This window comes from Capra hircus, chromosome 28 (assembly GCF_001704415.2).
Source record: "Capra hircus breed San Clemente chromosome 28, ASM170441v1, whole genome shotgun sequence".
Classification (NCBI taxonomy): domain Eukaryota; kingdom Metazoa; phylum Chordata; class Mammalia; order Artiodactyla; family Bovidae; genus Capra; species Capra hircus.
Window position 1 is genome coordinate 36,870,212 of NC_030835.1, and position 19,095 is coordinate 36,889,306.

The window sequence follows — 19,095 nt, forward strand, 5'->3', positions numbered from 1 at the left end:
GTCTTTAGTTATCTAATTTATGAAACACTTTATAAAAACCTTTGGAAAAATCTTTTGTTGCACAAATATGTAAATATAATATGTATTTATTTGCATTAAGTTGTAAGAAGTATAATTCCACCTCATTGTGGTTTTTAGTCGTCTCCTCTTACATAACTAGAATGAAATTTCTTAGACTTACTTTTCAGTAAAACTGAAATGACCTATAGTTTAATTTGTTAGGACACCTAATTTTTGAGGTGTTAATCAAGTTGGCTAAGAAATTCTGGAGAATTATGCTGTGTGAATTTCATAATGTATAATGGTTAATATCTGTTCCTAATGTTTTTTTTTTCTTAAAATATTGAAGCTGTCTTCAAAATGATTTTTGAGTAATAAATATCTTATTTAAGAACAATGAGCAAACATTGTAACTTTTGCCTTAATTTAATTATACTGATCTTATAGAGTCATCAGTCTGAAGAAGAACTGTCATCCCAGCCTGGTGATTTTTCCGAAGAAGCTGAGGATTCTCAGTGTTGCAGTTTTAAACTTCTGGTTGAAGAAGAAGGTTATGAAGCAGATAGTGAAAGCAATCCTGAGGATAGTGAATCCTGGGATGATGGTAAAGTATCACTGAAGTACTTGTGACTTCATTTGAGAGTCAGATTATTAACTAGCGAATGGTTCTTAATAATATCACTTTAGAACTTTTATTGAATTATATTTGTAAAGTGTATTACATCATTATTTTATTTGATCTTGACAACAAATTCTGGCGTTCTTGTAAGCAGTTTGAAAGTGAAAGTGAAGGTTGCTCAGTCGTGACTGACTCTTAGTGACCCCATGGACTATACGGTCCATGGAGCTCTCCAGGCCAGAATACTGGAGTGGGGAGCCTTTCCTTTCTCCAGAGGAATCTTCCCAACCCAGGGCTTGAACCCAGGTCTCCCGCATTGTAGGTGGATTCTTTACCAGCTGAGCTACAAGGGAAGCCCAAGAATACTGGGGTGGGTAGCCTATCCCTTCTCCAGTGGATATTCCCAATCCGGGAATCAAGCCGGGGTCTCCTGCACTGCAGGTGGATTCTTTACCGACTGAGCTATGAGGGAAGCCCCTGTAAGCAGTTTAAGCAGTTTAAATCAATGAAGTATATTTTTGTTATCACTAATATTGATGGAGTGTCTAAGGATACAGGATGGAAGAAGTCTCTGCTTTCATATGTATTCTAGTGGAAAAGACAAGAAATACCAGAAATAAGCAATGTGAAGAAATAAAACAGGATGATGTGATAGTGACTGGGTAGTCAAAGAAGGCCTCACTGAAGATGTGTTTTCATTGAGGCCTTGATAGAAAAGATCTATTCAGTGGACATTGACAGGAAGAGCTTTGGAAACAGTTTGTTACAAAGATTTAAGTAATACAAGGAATACAGACATCTCTTTGTGGCATCCAAGAATGCTTCAGCATAGGTTTCTTAGTTCACCACAGCCCAGCTTGTCCTTAAGATGGAAATAACATTGCACGTGATCCTTTGTTTCCAGGCCGAAAACTTGAGTGGAGTAGAATGGAAGATATGGATTGAATAGAGACAGGAGATTTCTGGGAGGGCTTCATCTTTTTATTTGCTGGTTTTAAGACTGTGCCAATACTGTTAGTCTTCACTAAGTTTGCAGTAGTTGTTTTCTTCAATGGCTGTTGTCTCTTTCAAATTGAGTGAATTGGAATAATCACTGATGTCCTACTTAAAGGGCTTTGATGGACCCATAGCAGGTGTTTTTTTGTTTTTTGTTGTTTTTTTTTACCATAAAGAGAGTGAAAAGAACAAAGGAACAGCCACAGATTGAAAGCCTCATACATATATATTCATGTGACTTACTTGATTTGTTAAACAAACTTTTTTCCAGCTTTGTTGAGAAATAATTGACATACATCACCATATAAGTTTAAGGTGGTTTGATTTACATATATTGTGAGAGGATTACCACAGTAGTTTTAGTTAACATTTACTATCTCGTATAGATACAATACAAAGAAAAGAAATAAACACTTTTTCCTTGTGATAGGAACTCTTTTAGTATTTATTCTCTTAACACCTTTCCCGTATATCGTACAGCAGTAGTAACTATAGTCACCATGTTGTATGTTACATCCCTAGTACTTGTTTATCTTATAACTGGAAGTTTATACCTTTTGACCACCTTCTTCTACTTCCCACTCCCCCTTTCCCCCTAAGCAGGTGCTTTTGAAAAATATTGCTATAATAGTGTCAGTTTTATCGTAGTACAGACATGATTTAATAATGACAGATACCCTCCTTTGTGTAAGTTTGCTCACTAGCTCTTAAAGAATTTTGGTCCAGGTAGAAATTTATAAATTTCTTACCTATATGAACTTTTAAAAAGAGTACAGCAGTTTCTTTAAAGAGCATAACAGTTAAATTTTCCAGAATGTAATATTTGGTGAGGCAGTGTCTATATCCCACTGATAAAAAAGGCAAAGTATAAAATTTATCCAACCAATAGCCAAACCTACTGTTTTCACAGAGATATAAGCCTATGATTTGGATATTTTGGCACCAGAAAGTTTGGGATAGTACTTTTTTCCAGTTGTCTCAAAGGAATGTATTAAATCTGCATCACATGCCTATAAAAATTACTGTTGATAGTACTTGTGCTTCTAGTGAAGATCAAAATTACTTTTAAGGCTACTCATTTATCATCAAAATATCCATATGACTTGATTATTCAGGATAATTATTGTAGTCAAAAATCAAGTAGTAGGAAAAGATTTTGTGAGCGTCTTCTTATAAATAGCACTTTCGCCACTAGATCTCCTAAGTGATGAATGAGATTTGAAATTTTTTTCAGTGCTTAGGAAGGGAATAAAAATAACCTTTTCTTTTTCTCCTTTTAGGGGTAGACTTAAAGCCTGAAGCAGAAAGTTTCATTGCATCAAGCAGTCCAAATGACTTACTTGAAAACCTCGCTCAAGGGGAAATAATTTATCCTGAGATTTGTACATTGGAATTAAATTTGCTTTCTACTGGTAAAGCTAAACTTGATGTGCTTGCCCATGTATTTGAGAGTTTTTTGAAAATCATCAGACAGAAAGAAAAGAATATTTTTCTACTCATGCAACAGGTAAAAGATGTATTTAATTAAATGTGATCAGTATTTATCACACACATGCCCTAATTACTCATCTCTTTATTTATATAACCCAACTTGTCTGAAAATTGAGATGATTACTTACCTTTTATAATACTTTATGGTATATTTTTAGTACAAGTGATAGTCTAAAAATCCTCTGCTTCCATAGTTCTCCAAAGTAGGATAAAAATCAGTGTTGTCATTGGCTAACTATAAGAATCCTAGTGTATTTCTGAGAATGAGTAATATTTTTTAAATTGCATTTAATTTTGATATATGATCATTGTTTTGAAAAATCAGAAAAAACAGTATGAAAAACAAAATGAAAACTATGTATAATCCTACACATAGCATTCTCTCCACTTATTTTAAAATATCTAGATAGGCATATACAGTATACTATCAAGTAATTTATTATGACATTATCGTTTCTTCATGCTTTCATGAGGTAAGAAATTTAATTTCTTATTTTTTGTTTTTTAATCTTCAGGGAACTGTGAAAAATCTTTTAGGAGGATTCTTGAGTATTTTAACACAGACTGATTCTGATTTTCAAGGTGCGTTGAAACTGGTTTTAAACAATAGCTTTGAAATACTTTTGTTATGTGAAATGAAGAGTTGACAGTAATAGCTTCATTGGCATAGTGCCATGTGGTTTCACAAGTAGCTTTATATGTATCATCTCTCCTGTTTCTTAAACCAATGCAGTAGATATAAGTATCTTGAATTTCTAGAGAGGAAACTCTAGATTCCAAGTGATCAAATGAATTGTTCAGGGTCATGTATTTAGAAGCGTTATTGTGAGACTGTTCAGTTCAGTCACTCAGTTGTATCCAACTCTTTGTGACCCCATGGACTGCAGCATGCCAGGTACCCTGTCCATCACCAACTCCCGGAGCTTGCTCAAACTCATGTCCATCAAGTCGGTGATGCTATCCAACCATCTTGTCCTCTGTCGTCCCCTTCTCCTCCTGCCTTCAGTCTTTTCCAGCATCAGGGTCTTTTCCAATGAGTCAGCTCCTCACATCAGATGGCCAAAGTATTGGAGCTTCAGCATCAGTCCTTCCAATGACTATTAAGGATTGATTTCCTTTAAGATTGACTGGTTTGATCTCCTTGCAGTCCAAGGGACTCTCAAGAGTCTTCTCCAACACTACAGTTCAAAAGCATCAGTTCTTTGGCACTTGGCTTTCTTTATGGTCAAACTCTCACATCCATACATGACTACTGGAATAACCATAGCTTTGACTAGACAGACCTTTGTTGGCAAAGTACTGTTTCTGCTTTTTAATATGCTCTCTAGGTTTGTCATAGCTTTTCTTCCAAGGAGCAAGCGTCTTTTAATTTCATGGCCACAGTCACCATCTGCAGTGATTTTGGAGCCCAAGAAAGTAAAGTCTCTCACTGTTTTATTCTTCCCCATCTATTTGCCATGAAGTGATAGCACTGGATGCCATGATCTTCGTTTTTTGAATGTTGAGTTTTAAGCCAACTTTCACTCTCTTCTTTCACTTTCATCAAGAGGCTGTTTACTTCCTCTTTGCTTTCTGCCATAACTGTGGTGTCATCTGCATGTCTGAGGTTATTGGTGTTTCTTCGGGCAAACTTGATTCTAGCTTGTGTTTCATCCAGCCCAGCTTTTCACATGATATACTCTGCATTTAAGTTAAATAAGCAGGGTGACAAAATACAGCTTTGATGTATTCCTTTTGCAATTTTGAACCAGTCCATTGTTTGATGTCTGTTGTTTCTTACAAGATTGTAACCCAGTCTAAAAGATTGCTGCTCTGTCACGTATTACTTGAATGCCTACTCTCTTCTTTGTACTTTCACAGACATTTGAGAAATTCATAATGAATGTATAATATGGTCATATTATATATACTAGATAGAACCCTAGATTTTAGCTGTAGAAACCTAAAGTTTAATTGGAGGATTAAGGCTGACATACACAAAATGTCAGTTTGGGCTTGTCACGTATTTTCTCATGGTTAAATTCAAGTTATGCATTTTGGGTAGGCATACCTCAGTGCATCATGTCCAGGGGTTCATGATATCTGTATCTTAGCAATGATGATGTTGCCTTTGATCACTTGGTTAAGACAATATCTTGCAAGGTGCTTCCATTGTTAAGTTACTATTTTCTCTTTATAGTTAGTAAGTATCTTGTGGGGAGATAACTTGAGACTATGTAAATATCCTTTTTGTATCTTACTTTAACCTACTCATTTTAGTATCCATTGATGATTTTTGACTGAAATAATTAATATGGTGTTATTTGTCAAATAATAATTTTCTATTTCCATGGTTCCTTCATTTCTTAATTGGAATTACACTGTAAGGAAAGCCTTCCCTTCTTCTGCATTTACTTAGTTATGGCTATATTTTTATATATTGTGCTGACACTTAATGGACCTTTTTGATCTGAAGACTTATTTGTATCTTAGCTCTGAGAAATTCTATTCCATTATCTTTTAATAACAGCTTTATTGAGATATAATTCATGTACTTGAGATATAATTAACATACTATATAATTCACCCATTTGAAGTATACAGTTTACTGTCTTTTAGTAGATTCAGAATTGCCCATTTTAAAACTTTTCTGTCACCCCAAAAGAAAGTTTTACAGAGAGTTTGAGCCTAGTACAGAAAGTACCTAAGTTAACATTAGTATATTTGCTGTAGTTAATGTACTTATATTGTTACATTATTAACTAAAGTTCATAGTTTATTCAAATTGCCTTCATATGTGCTTAATGTTCTTCTGTTTAAAGGCCTTATCCAGGATTCGCATTGCATTTTGCTGTCATACCTATTGAGGTTCCCTCTTGGCCGTGACAGTTTCTTAGACTTTCCCTGTTTAATGACCTTGAGAGTTTTAAGGAGCACTGATCATGATGTCTTCCTGCTGGAATTTGTGATTTTTTTTTTCATTGTGTATATCACTGTAGTTTTTATTTGCATTTCCATGATAAGTGATGTTGATCATCTTTTCATGTGCTTGTTAGCCATTTGTATATCTTCTTCAGAGAAATGTCTATTCAAATCATTTATGCTTTTTAAAAATCAGGGTGTTTCTTTTGTTGTTGTTGAGTATTAGTTATTCTCTGTATGCTCTAGTTATTCTCTGTATACCCTGCATAGCAACTCTTCTGCTGCTGTTTTTACCCTTGGTTAGGCAACTTGGCCAGTCTGCAGACTTTACAGTTATAGTTGGTAGCTCTAATGCATACATCGTGCCGTATATCTCAGCTTTTTGTTGGCAGAATCCATTCAGTTTCTTTAGAGAACAGTTAACAAGTTTGGGGCCTAACGGTAAATGATGAGTTATCTGTGCTGAATACTCAGAATAAGGGAGAGAGGTGCATGTTCACAAACAAACCTTTTATTAATCCCTGTGCTCGCAGCCCTGTTGTTACTTTCTCCCCAGATTTGGACAGATTGGCTCTCCATTCCTCTGAGTCCCTTTGTAATTCAGAGAGATCCTAGGCTGCAGCTTTCTCTTCTATCTCTCTATCCTTCCATCTGCAGGAAATATTTTTAAATCTCTCACTTGAGGTGCTGCTAGTGCCCACTGCCTCCCCTGCTTTTTTCCTATTATGAGTTTCTTCCTTTTTGTTCTTCTGTACTTTTAGTCCAGTACTTTGTGGTGATAGAGGGGTGTGTGTGTGTGTGTCTCTAGTCCCCCATTTTGAACTGGAGCTTATTAGATTTGAACTGAAAAAAAAAATCCACAAACATACACTTTACTTTGGTCACATTATTTTGTTACTCTAAAACCTGGAACTGATTCATGTTCAGTTCAGTCGCTCAGTCGTGTCCGACTTTTTGCAACCCCGTGAACCTCAGTATGCCAGGCCTCCCTGTCCATCACCAACTCCCAGAGTTTACCCAAACTCACACCCATTGAGTCGGTGATACCATCCAACCATCTCATCCTCTGTCGACCCTTTCTTCTCTCGCCTTCAGTCTTTTCCAGCATCAGGCTCTTTTCCAGTGAGTCAGCTATTTGCATCAGGTGGCCAAAGATTTGGAGTTTCAGCTTCAACATCAGAACTTCCAATGAACACTCAGGACTGATCTCCTTTAGGATGGCCTGGTTGGATCTCCTTGCAGTCCAAGGGACTCTCAAGAGTCTTCTCTAACACCACAGTTCAAAAGGATCAATTCTTCAGCGCTCAGCTTTCTTCACAGTCCAACTCTCACATCCATACATGACCACTGGAAAAACCATAGCCTTGACTAGATGGACCTTTGTTGGCAAAGTAATGTCTCTGCTTTTTAATATGTGATTCATGTTACTTACAGGATAGTTCAGTTCAGTTCAGTTGCTCAGTTGTGTCCAACTCTTTGCAACCCCATGAATTGCAGCACACCAGGCCTCCCTGTCCATCACCAACTCCTGGAGTTCACTCAAACTCACGTCCATCGAGTCAGTGATGCCATCCAGCCATCATCCTCTGTCATCCCCTTCTCCTCCTGCCCCCAATCCCTCCCAGCATCAGTCTTTTCCAATGAGTCAACTCTTCACATGAGGTGGCCAAAGTACTGGGGTTTCAGCTTCAGCATCATTCCTTCCAAAGAACACCCAGGACTGTTCTTTAGAATGGACTGGTTGGATCTCCTTGCAGTCCAAGGGACTCTCAAGAGTCTTCTCCAACACCACAGTTCAAAAGCGTCAATTCTTTGGCGCTCAGCTTTCTTCACAGACCAACTCTCACATCCATATATGACCACTGGAAAAACCATAGTCTTGACTAGACGGACCTTTGTTGTCAAAGTCATGTCTCTGCTTTTGAATATGCTATCTAGGTTGGTCATAACTTTCCTTCCAAGGAGTAAGCGTCTTTTAATTTCTTGGCTGCAGTCACCATCTGCAGTGATTTTGGAGCCCCAAAAAATAAAGTCTGACACTGTTTCCACTGTTTCCCCATCTATTTCCCATGAAGTGATGGGACCAGATGCCATGATCTTCGTTTTCTGAATGTTGAGCTTTAAGCCAGCTTTTTCACTCTCCTCTTTCACTTTCATTCAGAGGCTTTTGAGTTCCCTTTCACTTTCTGCCATAAGGGTGGTGTCATCTGCATATCTGAGGTTATTGATATTTCTCCCGGCAATCTTGATTCCAGCTTGTGCTTCTTCCAGTGCAGCGTTTCTCATGATGTACTCTGCATAGAAGTTAAATAAGCAGGGTGACAATATACAGCCTTGACGTACTCCTTTTCCTATTTGTAACCACAGCCTTGACCTACTCCTTTTCCTATTTGTAACCAGTCTGTTGTTCCATGTCCAGTTCTAACTGTTGCTTCCTGACCTGCATACAGGTTTCTCAAGAGGCAGATCAGGTGGTCTGGTATTCCCATCTCTTTTAGAATTTTCCACAGTTTCTTGTGATCCACACAGTCAAAGGCTTTGGCATAGTCAATAAAGCAGAAATAGATGTTTTTCTGGAACTCTCTTGCTTTTTCCATGATCCAGCGGATGTTGGCAATTTGATCTCTGGTTCCTTTGCCTTTTCTAAAACCAGCTTCAACATCTGGAATTTCATGGTTCATGTCCTGCTGAAGCCTGGCTTGCAGAATTTTGAGCATCACTTTACTAGCGTGTGAGATGAGTGCGATTGTGCGGTAGTTTGAGCATTCTTTGGCATTGCCTTTGTTTGGGATTGAAATGAAAATTGACCTTTTCCAGTCCTGTGGCCACTGCTGAGTTTTCCAAATTTGCTGGCATACCTGCAGCACTTTCACAGCATCATCTTTCAGGATTTGAAATAGCTCAACTGGAATTCCATCACCTCCACTAGCTTTGTTCATAGTGATGCTTCCTAAGGCCCACTTGACTTCAGATTCCAAGATGTCTGGCTCTAGGTGAGTGATCACACCATCATGATTATCTGGGTCGTGAAGATCTTTTCTGTACAGTTCTTCTGTGTATTCTTGCCACCTCTTTTTAATATCTTCTGCTTCTGTTAGGTCCATACCATTTCTGTCCTTTATCAAGCCCATCTTTGCATGAAATGCTCCCTGTTATCTCTAATTTTCTTGAAGAGATCTCTAGTCTTTCCCATTCTGTTCTTTTCCTCTATTTCTTTGCATTGATCCCTGAGGAAGGCTTTCTTATCTCTTCTTGCTATTCTTTGGAACTCTGCATTCAGATGCTTATATCTTTCCTTTTCTCCTTTGCTTTTCACTTCTCTTCTTTTCACAGCTATTTGTTAGCCCTCCCCAGACAGCCATTTTGCTTTTTTGCATTTCTTTTCCATGGGGGTGGTCTTGATCCCTGTCTCCTGTACAATGTCACGATCCTCCATCCATAGTTCATCAGGCACTCTATCTATCAGATCTAGTCCCTTAAATCTATCTCTCACTTCCACTGTATAGTCATAAGGGATTTGATTTAGGTCATACCTGAATGGCCTAGTGGTTTTTCCTTCTTTCTTCAATTTAAGTCTGAATTTGGCAATAAGGAGTTCATGATCTGAGCCACAGTCAGCTCCCGGTCTTGTTTTTGCTGACTGTATAGAGCTTCTCCATCTTTGGCTGCAAAGAATATAATCAGTCTGATTTCAGCGTTGACCATCTGGTGATGACTTATTATAGGATAAAGTCATGCAATTTCTTAATCTGATTGCAATTTTCTTTCTGTGTCAGTTCATGGCTTCTTTATAAAACATGTTGCTGAAACAGGACTTCTGTTCTTAGGTTTTATATCAGAATTATTTTTTCATATCTAAAAGGGAGATAATATTTATTTTGTAGGACTTTTTGGTTAGGATCAGCTGAGATAATGCATGTAAATATATTTTGATCTCTATAATATATATGCAATATATATGCTACAAATATTATTTATTATTTTACTCTCAAATGTTCTATGAATTTGTGTATTATACATGTAATATATATAGCATATGTAATATATATGTTATAAATATTCATTATTTTACTCTCAAAGATTCTATCAATTCGTATATTAGCAGTTATATTTCATACTAAGCCTCATGATAGAATAAAGTGTTCAAACTAATCTTTAGTGATATTTAAGTGTTTTTGTAATTTTTAATATTTCTAATTTTGTTTATAGCATCCAATTTTCTCTTTAGAAAGTTATAGTTATAAATTAAACATTTTAAACATGAGAAGGTAGCAGACTATTTTACAGTACCTAACAGCATCAGCTTATTTAAGAAATACTGTATTAATTTATGCTTCCTTAAATACCCTTACTTTACTTTGAGCTAACCACTCTTTCAGAAAAGTGGTTTTGTTGTTTTTTTGTCAGCTGGTTAGTTGGTTTTCTTTTAGTGATATTGCTGTTTCTTCAGCAAATGTTTGGATTATTAGATTAATTATGATCCATTTAAGGCGTGACAATAATATTGATATTTAATCTCTTTCAGTGAAATTGTTTTTTCAGTTCCTTTAATTACTGTATATTGGCTTTAAATTTTCCACTCTCTCTTTCTTTAATTTAGCATGCCAGAGAGTATTGGTGGATCTTTTGGTGTCTTTGATGAGTTCAAGAACGTGTTCAGAAGAGCTAACCCTTCTTTTGAGAATATTTCTGGAGAAATCTCCTTGTACAGTAAATATGCTATAATTTGACATTTTTTTCACTGATGTCTAATAGAATTTTAAGAATTTTAGAATTTTAGAATTTTTTAAGAAATCACTAAGCTCCCTCTTTTGATGTGATAACTGTTATACAGTCAACTCCATGTTATTGTGTGTGAAATTCTCAATTTTTTAAAATTAAATTTAATTTTTTTTGCTGTTAATATTGGGTCTTTCCCTGCAGGCTTTTTTAAAATTTATTTATTTTTATAGGAGGCTAATTACTTTACAATATTGTAGTGGTTTTTGCCATACAGAATTCTCAATTATTTTATTATTTATACAATTTTAACTATTTCACTTCTGTTTTGGCAAACTAGATATATCATTGGGGTCATAAACCCTTTACCTGATTCCACCCCAAGTCTGTGTGCTTAAGAAATGCTGAATAATTTTAATTACTAAAGATAATTATGAGTAATGATAACCATTTTGAAGGTTATCTTTTTTTTTAGAAAATTATTATTCACTCTTCATTTTATCTTAATCACTTGTCCGTTGGTGCAACTTCGTGATTTTTAGACTCTTCTTTGCTGAGAAGCCCATTTTTATAATGAAATCTTGACTCAACTCGTAAGCATTAAAACGGAAAGCCTTGGAGCTACTTTCTTTGAAGTAGGATTGGAGAATGTTCCTGAGCCCTGCCTGTTTCACCACCTTACTTGAGCCTTATAGACCCTGAAGGAGCTCTGTGGAACATGAGGTCAAAAACCACTAGTGCAGACAATTGAGAACTGACTATATATTTATGGGATGTTTCTATTTTTCTGAGTTCATTTATCATAGTATTCGACATTAGATGTTGTTTTATGAATGGGTAGGACATTGTACTGGGTTAATCTTTTCTATTTTTTTTACTAGTCTCCTTAGTTGTTGCTTTTCTCGTTAATTAAATACTTGTTTCCTCTCATCTCTTTTGTACATTCTGTGTTTCAATTTAACCAGAAACTTATAAATCTAAGAAAGATGAAAAATTTTTATTTGATTAAGGAAAAGGCATATAAAATAAGGTGGAAAGTAACTGAGCACTCAATTTTAGGAAGTCAGTCATACCATAAATACTATTCAGAAACCTGAAGAATTTGCAAGGTCTTTGGTTCTATCCCTCATTTAAAAATAATTGAGAGAAGTAACTGGATTGCACTTGGAAATAAACACCTTTCTTTGGTACACATGATTCTCGCTACAATCATTGTACTTAATTTCTAACACTTAAAACCAGCTCAGAACATTTTAGCTTTGAACCTTTTTAAAATCTTCTAAATCTAAAAGAAATTAACCACAAGAAGTTATATGTTTTAAGACTGAAATCTCTTTCATATTTTGAAAAGTGAAAGTGAAGTTGCTCAGTTGTGTCCAGCTCTTTGCGACCCCATGGACTGTAGCCTACCATGCTCCTCCGTCCATGGGATTTTCCAGGCAAGAGTGCTGGAGTGGGTTGCCATTTCCTTCAGAGGATCTTCCCAACCCAGGTATCGAACCTGGGTCTCCTGCATTGTAGGTAGATGCTTTACCATCTGAGCCAATATCATAACACACAAAAATGAAAATTTTAATGATATAGTAGGTAGGAAGTTATTTAAATATAAATGCTGATATACATATGTTTATGTTTGTATTTTTGTTTATAACCTGATTTTCAAGATTATTATGTACCTTGTAACATGGCTGTAAAGTTTTGTTTGGTTTTCTCTTCCTTTAGGAAATTCTTCTTCTGGGTATTCTGAAAATTGTTGAAAGTGACATTACTATGAGTCCTTCACAGTATCTAACCTTCCCTTTACTGTATACTCCAAGCTTAAGCAATGATGTTTCATCACAAAAGTGCCCCGGGATTCTCAACAGTAAGGCCATGGGGCTGTTGAGAAGAGCCCGAGTGTCACGTTGTAAGAAAGAGGGCGACAGTGAGAGCTTTCCCCAGCAGCTGCTTTCCTCTTGGCACATAGCCCCGGTCCACTTGCCTTTGCTCGGACAGCCACACCTGTCAGAAGGTTTCAGCATTTCCCTGTGGTTTAATGTGGAGTGTACCCTCGAACCCGAGAGTGCCACAGAAAAAGGGAAGAAGACAAGGAGAAGAAACAAGTCACTGATTTTATTGGACAGTAGTTTTGATGGAACAGGTACAACAACAGCATTATCTGTGTACTAAGACTTTCCAGAAGGCAGTTTTAGTTGAGCACTAGGAACACAGTGATACTCTGACTTACTGCCCACACGTTCTTCATGGAATGCCTTAGTGATGGTAGGTTCTGACGTACCAAAGCCTGAATGGTCAGACAGCCTTAAACACCATTTTCTTCTGTACTTTTGCTTAGTGTGGGGTGGGAGAGGGAGTGTGAGGAGGGAGGCAGGTGGACCACCACACACGCAACTGCTTTGGGATCACCAACCCGATTTCACACCTCTGTCGTGGTCCCATCACTGGGTTAGGGTGACTCCTGATGTTTGAAAAGGAAGGCGTGGAACCCTATAGCTGCTCTTCCATCCTTCTCTTACCTGTTCCCTGTCTCCTGTCATTCCACCTCCATTTCATCTCCTTTCTGTCTCGTAGTTCAAGCTCTCCTTCATACGCTGTATCTTTCCTCAGTGCCTCTCTTCTAGTTCCTGTCACGAAATGTGTAACTGTATCAGCCTACCTCCAGCGTGAGAATAAATTTCATTCCAGTTCTTTCTACAGCCTATTGAATCACTCTTTTGTGACTATGAAACTGCTAGGTAGAAAGAACTTGTTCGTTAAAAAGCAGTTTATGGTGGTAGGAAAGTGGGCTAATTCTTATGTTCTGTGGAATGAATGAAATGACTGAGCCAGAGGTTTGGGGGGTTATGATTATCGGGAGGTGCTAGCCTCAATAGCTCTTCATTCCACAGAGTTTACACACCCCACTGGAGCCTCTGCTTCAGGACACTAGGCCTTCACCAGTGTTTGGTTTCTAGGAACAGCTTCTACCACTGACCTATAGATAGAAAAGAAAACCTTAATGACACTGTCAAGACTGAAGGGTGGGAAATGTCACCTGGTATCTACAGTTGGAGCTCTGAATCTACTTTTCCACAGACATATCTCCAAGTTATTAGCATAGCATACTTAGGTATTTTTATGGGTTAGCCTAGGAAATTGAACTTTTAAGAAATCTTAGCAGATAATTTAATATGTTGGGTAGTTAATAGAGTTTTCTTTTATAAATTGTACATCGAAAGAGCAGAGCAAGATTACCTAATACAGAAAACTCTCCATGTACATTAGATAGAACCTTCATCAGTAGTATCACATGTACATTGTTTACAGCTATCAATTCTTAGGTGGCAAAATTCAATTTACATTACTTTCCACTCAGTTTTTGTCAGATGCTTGACTAATCATCGTAATGTCTTTTTTTCATAGAGAACAACAGACTGGAAGGTGCAGCATATGTGAATCCTGGTGAAAGGCTCATAGGAGAAGGTTGTATTCATATGATCTCATTGGGATCCAAAGCACTGATCATCCAAGTGTGGGCTGATCCCCACACCGGCACTTTTATTTTTCGGTAATAATTATCTTCAACCCTGCCCCCCATGAGTAGCTTAGGTATTTAAATAATTTATATAAAAGACATTAATGTGAAATCTGTCATAAAGATCATTGTGACAAAATAGAAAACTCTTAATTTTAAAAAAAGAAGGTAGAGTCAAACAATTAATATAATCTTTGTAATAATATATAAAATCTGTAATTAAACTCTAAAGTTCACTATGTTAATTCTCAGTGTATCTTGGACCAAATACTTACTTAAGTCTTATCTATGGATGTATTCTGTCTGATTGCAGTGATCTTATGATGTTAACAGGCAGCTGTTTTTCATGCAGATTATATATTTAATAGCCATTATCTCATAGGCTTAGGTTCTCATTGCTATCGAGTCCTTTTTTCTTGCCTCCTTTGTTAACTAGTATAGATACAAGTCTTTTATTTGTATTGAGTGAGTATGAACAGTATGATACTATTTTTATAAATATGTAAAAGTTGGATCATAAAGAAGGTGGCTGAGCGCTGAAGAATTGATGCTTTCGAACTATGGTATTGGAGAAGACTCTTGAGAGTCCCTTCAACTGCAGGGAGATCAAACGAGTTAGTCCTAAAGGAAATCAGTCCTGAATATTCATCAGAAGGACTGATGCTGAAGCTGACACTCCAATACTGCAGCCACCTGATGCAAAAAGCCAGCTCATTGGAAAAGACCCTGATGCTGGGAAAGATTGAAGGCAGAAGGAGAAGGGGATAACAGAGGACAAGATGGTTGGATGGCATCACTGACTCAATGGACATGAGTTTGAGAAAACTCCCGGAGATGGTGAAGGACAGGGAGGCCTGGCAAGCTGCAGTCCATGGGGTCGCAAAGAGTCGCGCACCGCTGAGCAACTGAACTACAATAATGTTTATTAAAATTTAAGTAAAATATGTTACTTAGGGATCTATGTTCTGTAAATGTTATAAAGGTTACTAGGTAGTTTATGTAAATTATATCTTAATTCTCTTAGTAATCCCTCAGAGTAGGTTAGACCAATGATACATACTAGCATTTAGATATTTATGTGTATGTATTAATTTCTGTATGAAGCAAACACTGCACTAAAAGGGCAATGATTATATAGATAGTAATAATAATTTTTTTTTTTTGCAAATTGAATTCTGAAGATTATTGCCCAAATTGTTAATACTAGCAAATGAGCCAAATCTATTTTTAAGTTCATGAAGTGAGGTTATAGTATAAAAAAATAATCAAGCAGATTATGATATAAAACAAAGACCGCCTGACTTTCCAAGTTAGTTTAATACTAGAACTGGTTTTTAAATTTTACTTAAATATCTAGAGTTATACTTAACTATGCATGTTAAAAACTGATATCAGAAATTTCATGTTTCAGCCTATGCCTTTACTCTTTTTGTTCAGTGTCTGCATGGATTCAAACGATGATACAAAAGTTGTGTTACTAGCACAGGTTGAATCACAGGAGAATATTTTCCTCCCAAGCAAATGGCAACATTTAGTACTCACCTACTTACAGCAGCCCCAAGGGAAAAAGAATATCCATGGGAAAATCTCCATATGGATCTCTGGACAGAGGTATGAAACACTTTTAGTAAATACTTAATAATCTCAGTTATAATTTTAATTATTCTGTTACAGCTTCTGAAGCAAATTACAAAAGGACTATAGATGAAATTTACTGTATTTTAATAGGAATCTGTCAAGTGAGATATTTTTATTTTTTATCACTTACATACAAAATTAATTTGCCTTAGAAGAGACCATTGAAGATTAATATTTGGATTTGGGGGGCCATGTACAAATCTGAACATTTAGACATTTATGAATTTAGTCCATCAAGCCCATATATTATAAGATAAATCCATAAGGAATTATTTAAATTAAGTGGCTAATAAAACTAATACCAAAATTAAATCAGAGTTTCAAAAGAAATTAGAATGACTAGAAAAAAATATAAGCCAGTATATCAGGTGATAGATTAAGATAGAAACATAGAAATATACCAGGTGATAGGTTTGGTTATAGTACTATTTGATTTTTACAAACCAGGAGAACTGTGAGTCAAATTAATAAGAAATATCTTGTGGAATATCTTAATATAAAGTTTAACTCAGAGAGAGTTATAAGGTACTTGGATTTATAAGAGTTGGAAAGTATTTTATTGAATGAAATAGCATGAAAGGGAATACAGAATTGGAAACTAGTATAACACAGGAGAGGACCGAGCTGGTTGGAAGGAATATCTAAGTTGAATGATGAGAAAGAAAAATGAATGGGCATGGTGATGCTGCGTGACAGCAGCTTTGAATCCGGGATGAGGCAGCTAGACCTTTTGCAAGGTGCTTTATATACTTTATCGTCCAATTCTCTCTAAAGTCTCTCAGAGTAGATTAGATCATAGAGATAACATATACCCTTAGCACAAATTAATCGATTTTTTCATTCATTTGTTCATCAAATATTTATTGAGGAATTGCTATGTGCTGAGCACATGCAATATTAAGCCTGGGAGCTTGGTAAACAAGACAGAGACATGTTCCCTCCCTTTTGGGGGCTCATAGTTCAGTGAAGAAGCAGACAGCAAGGTACACAATTAAATGAGTGTGTATAAATAATGACAGGTACTGTGAAGATAACAAATGGGTCCCGAGACAGAAAATACCTGGTTTCCTGCTTAAGAGAAGGGCATCAGGGAAGACCTATCTAGAAACAGATTATTTAAGCTGAGATCTGAAGGAAGGAGATGGAGTACTGCATGAACAAGAGGGAGGAAGAGTGAGCCAGGCAGAGGAGAGGGCCTGTGAGAAAGAAGGGAAGCCTGTGTGCCTGTCAGCTCTGCTGTGGAGGCTGCAGGAGTCCGCCGCTTACAGCCTTGCAGCCTCAGGAAGGCTGGAAGAAGAGGCTTGTGAACAGCTTTGGGGTAGCCAGTCCACAGTGTCTGCCAAAGGAAACAGTTTATTCATTTTTAAAAGTACATGAAAATATGTCATTGGATCTCAATTTCTATAATCCAAAGAAAATATTCTCTGAGAAGTTCTGTCTTCACAACTGCCTAAGCCTGAAGGGAGCTGTGGCGTATCAGTATATGTTTCCAGAACCTTGAGTTAAATTGGTTGAGATTGGGAATAGGACTGTGAGAGTCTGCTGGACACTCTCCTCATTTCTGGAACTCTCAGCACTTACCAGGCAGTGTAGGAAGCACTTTGCACAGATGACCTCATTTAGTCCTTCTAGCAGCACAACAAAGTAAGAGATGCCTCTACCCTTCCATGTGAGACAGCAGAAACCCAAAATGCTGCTTGCAGTGAGGAGGGTGGCTGAAACTCAACCTGGACTCTGAGCCTGGATAGAGCCCTGCTTTAAAACCCTCTGCTCTCTTTAACGGGCTTCCCAGGTGACTCGGTGGTAAAGAATCTGCCTGCCAATGCAGGGGATGCAGGAGGAAGATCCCCTGGAGGAGGAAATGGCAACCCACTCCAGTATTCTTGCCTGGAGAATCCCATGGACAGAGGAGCCCGGCAGGCTACAGTCCATGGGGTCACAAAAAGTTGGACACAACTGACCATCCACATACATGCTTTACTAACCCTACAGCCTTTTGGTGAATCAGGCAGGCTGACAGATACAGGAATCATAAACTAATCATTACACATGTTCAGAATGAGTGTCTAGATGTTCTCTGTGGCCAGTTCTAAAGTTACAATCATAGCACTCAATTTTTACTCACCCACTTGTTTGAACATTACTTTGAATTTACCATTTGGTATAAGTTAATGATTTTATCTACTAATAGAGCATTGAGCAAGTGACCAAGGAATATAAGAAATATATTATTCCTTTGATTTATATTTGGCACTATATCACTCTCGGAACTAATACAATTATTTCTACAAGTAATACATTCCAAGATGTAACGACACTGAAAAAAATTGTTAATGTTTTCTACTAATTTTTATTTAATGAACAGAACACAAATCTGGTAGGAATATATGGCACATAGTAGATAGTATGAATTATTTTAGTGTCTGTTGAACTCATCTTGCATTGATTTTACAGGTTTTCTTTACCCTTAAGAACTGAATTAAGTCATAGTGCCACTAGGTGGCAGTACTGTTTCAGTTACAGCCATTTAGTTGGTTCAAGAAAGAGATGCCTGCACAGTAATAGAAGTTATCTCACTATAATGTTGTATGTCAATTGAACTACAATAAAAAGGTTATCTCATATCTTTCCTTTGTTAATAATATTCCTATTTAGGTAAATAGCTATTAAGTATGTAATAGAAAGCCTTAAGGGAAATTTTTTAAATAAATATATACCAAAATAGAATTTCTGATTATTAGCTTATTCTAAGTGCTTTGTCTTATTCACAAACTTTGTCTTTACAGGCTACCTTCATTATCTTAAGAGAGTTTAAAACAGTCTAGAATGAGGGAAGAGCTCGGCACTCTGCAATTTAAACAAGAAGATGAAGTTCTCCCATCATGTGTGTCTTTAGGAGAAAGCATTAGTTTACCTTTTCCTACTTTGCCTTTTGTGAGGATTCCTATAACTTTTATCCATGAAGAAAAGCAAGAGATTAATTAAAAGCTCTGCAATATTTAGTGCTGAAAACACAGAAAATGCAAAAAAGATTGGCATTTCAGTGCCTTGTCAGAGCAAAACCTGAAGAAGTGATACTCTTCCTGATTAGTTTTTGAAGGGGGCATGAGGTTTTAGGAATTGTGTACCGAGATGGGAGACTTTCTGGTAAAATCAGGGAGAGGTGGTAGATTTGTATTTTAAACCAGGAAGGTGAATATGCAGAAGTCAAGTGGCA

At 36.8% G+C, this 19,095-nt stretch overlaps 1 protein-coding gene across 5 annotated transcripts in view; it reads left to right on the top strand.

The window, feature by feature from the left end:
• Positions 1-19,095, top strand: part of LYST (lysosomal trafficking regulator) — a 165,134-nt gene that overhangs the window by 52,110 nt on the left and 93,929 nt on the right. For all 5 annotated transcript variants that reach the window (XM_018042448.1, XM_018042451.1, XM_018042450.1 and 2 more), the window contains 7 exons: positions 448-604; positions 2,896-3,122; positions 3,622-3,688; positions 10,608-10,717; positions 12,449-12,866; positions 14,129-14,273; positions 15,678-15,851. In XM_018042448.1, coding sequence (XP_017897937.1) covers positions 448-604; positions 2,896-3,122; positions 3,622-3,688; positions 10,608-10,717; positions 12,449-12,866; positions 14,129-14,273; positions 15,678-15,851 — 1,298 coding nt within the window. The remainder of the gene's footprint in view (positions 1-447; positions 605-2,895; positions 3,123-3,621; positions 3,689-10,607; positions 10,718-12,448; positions 12,867-14,128; positions 14,274-15,677; positions 15,852-19,095) is intronic.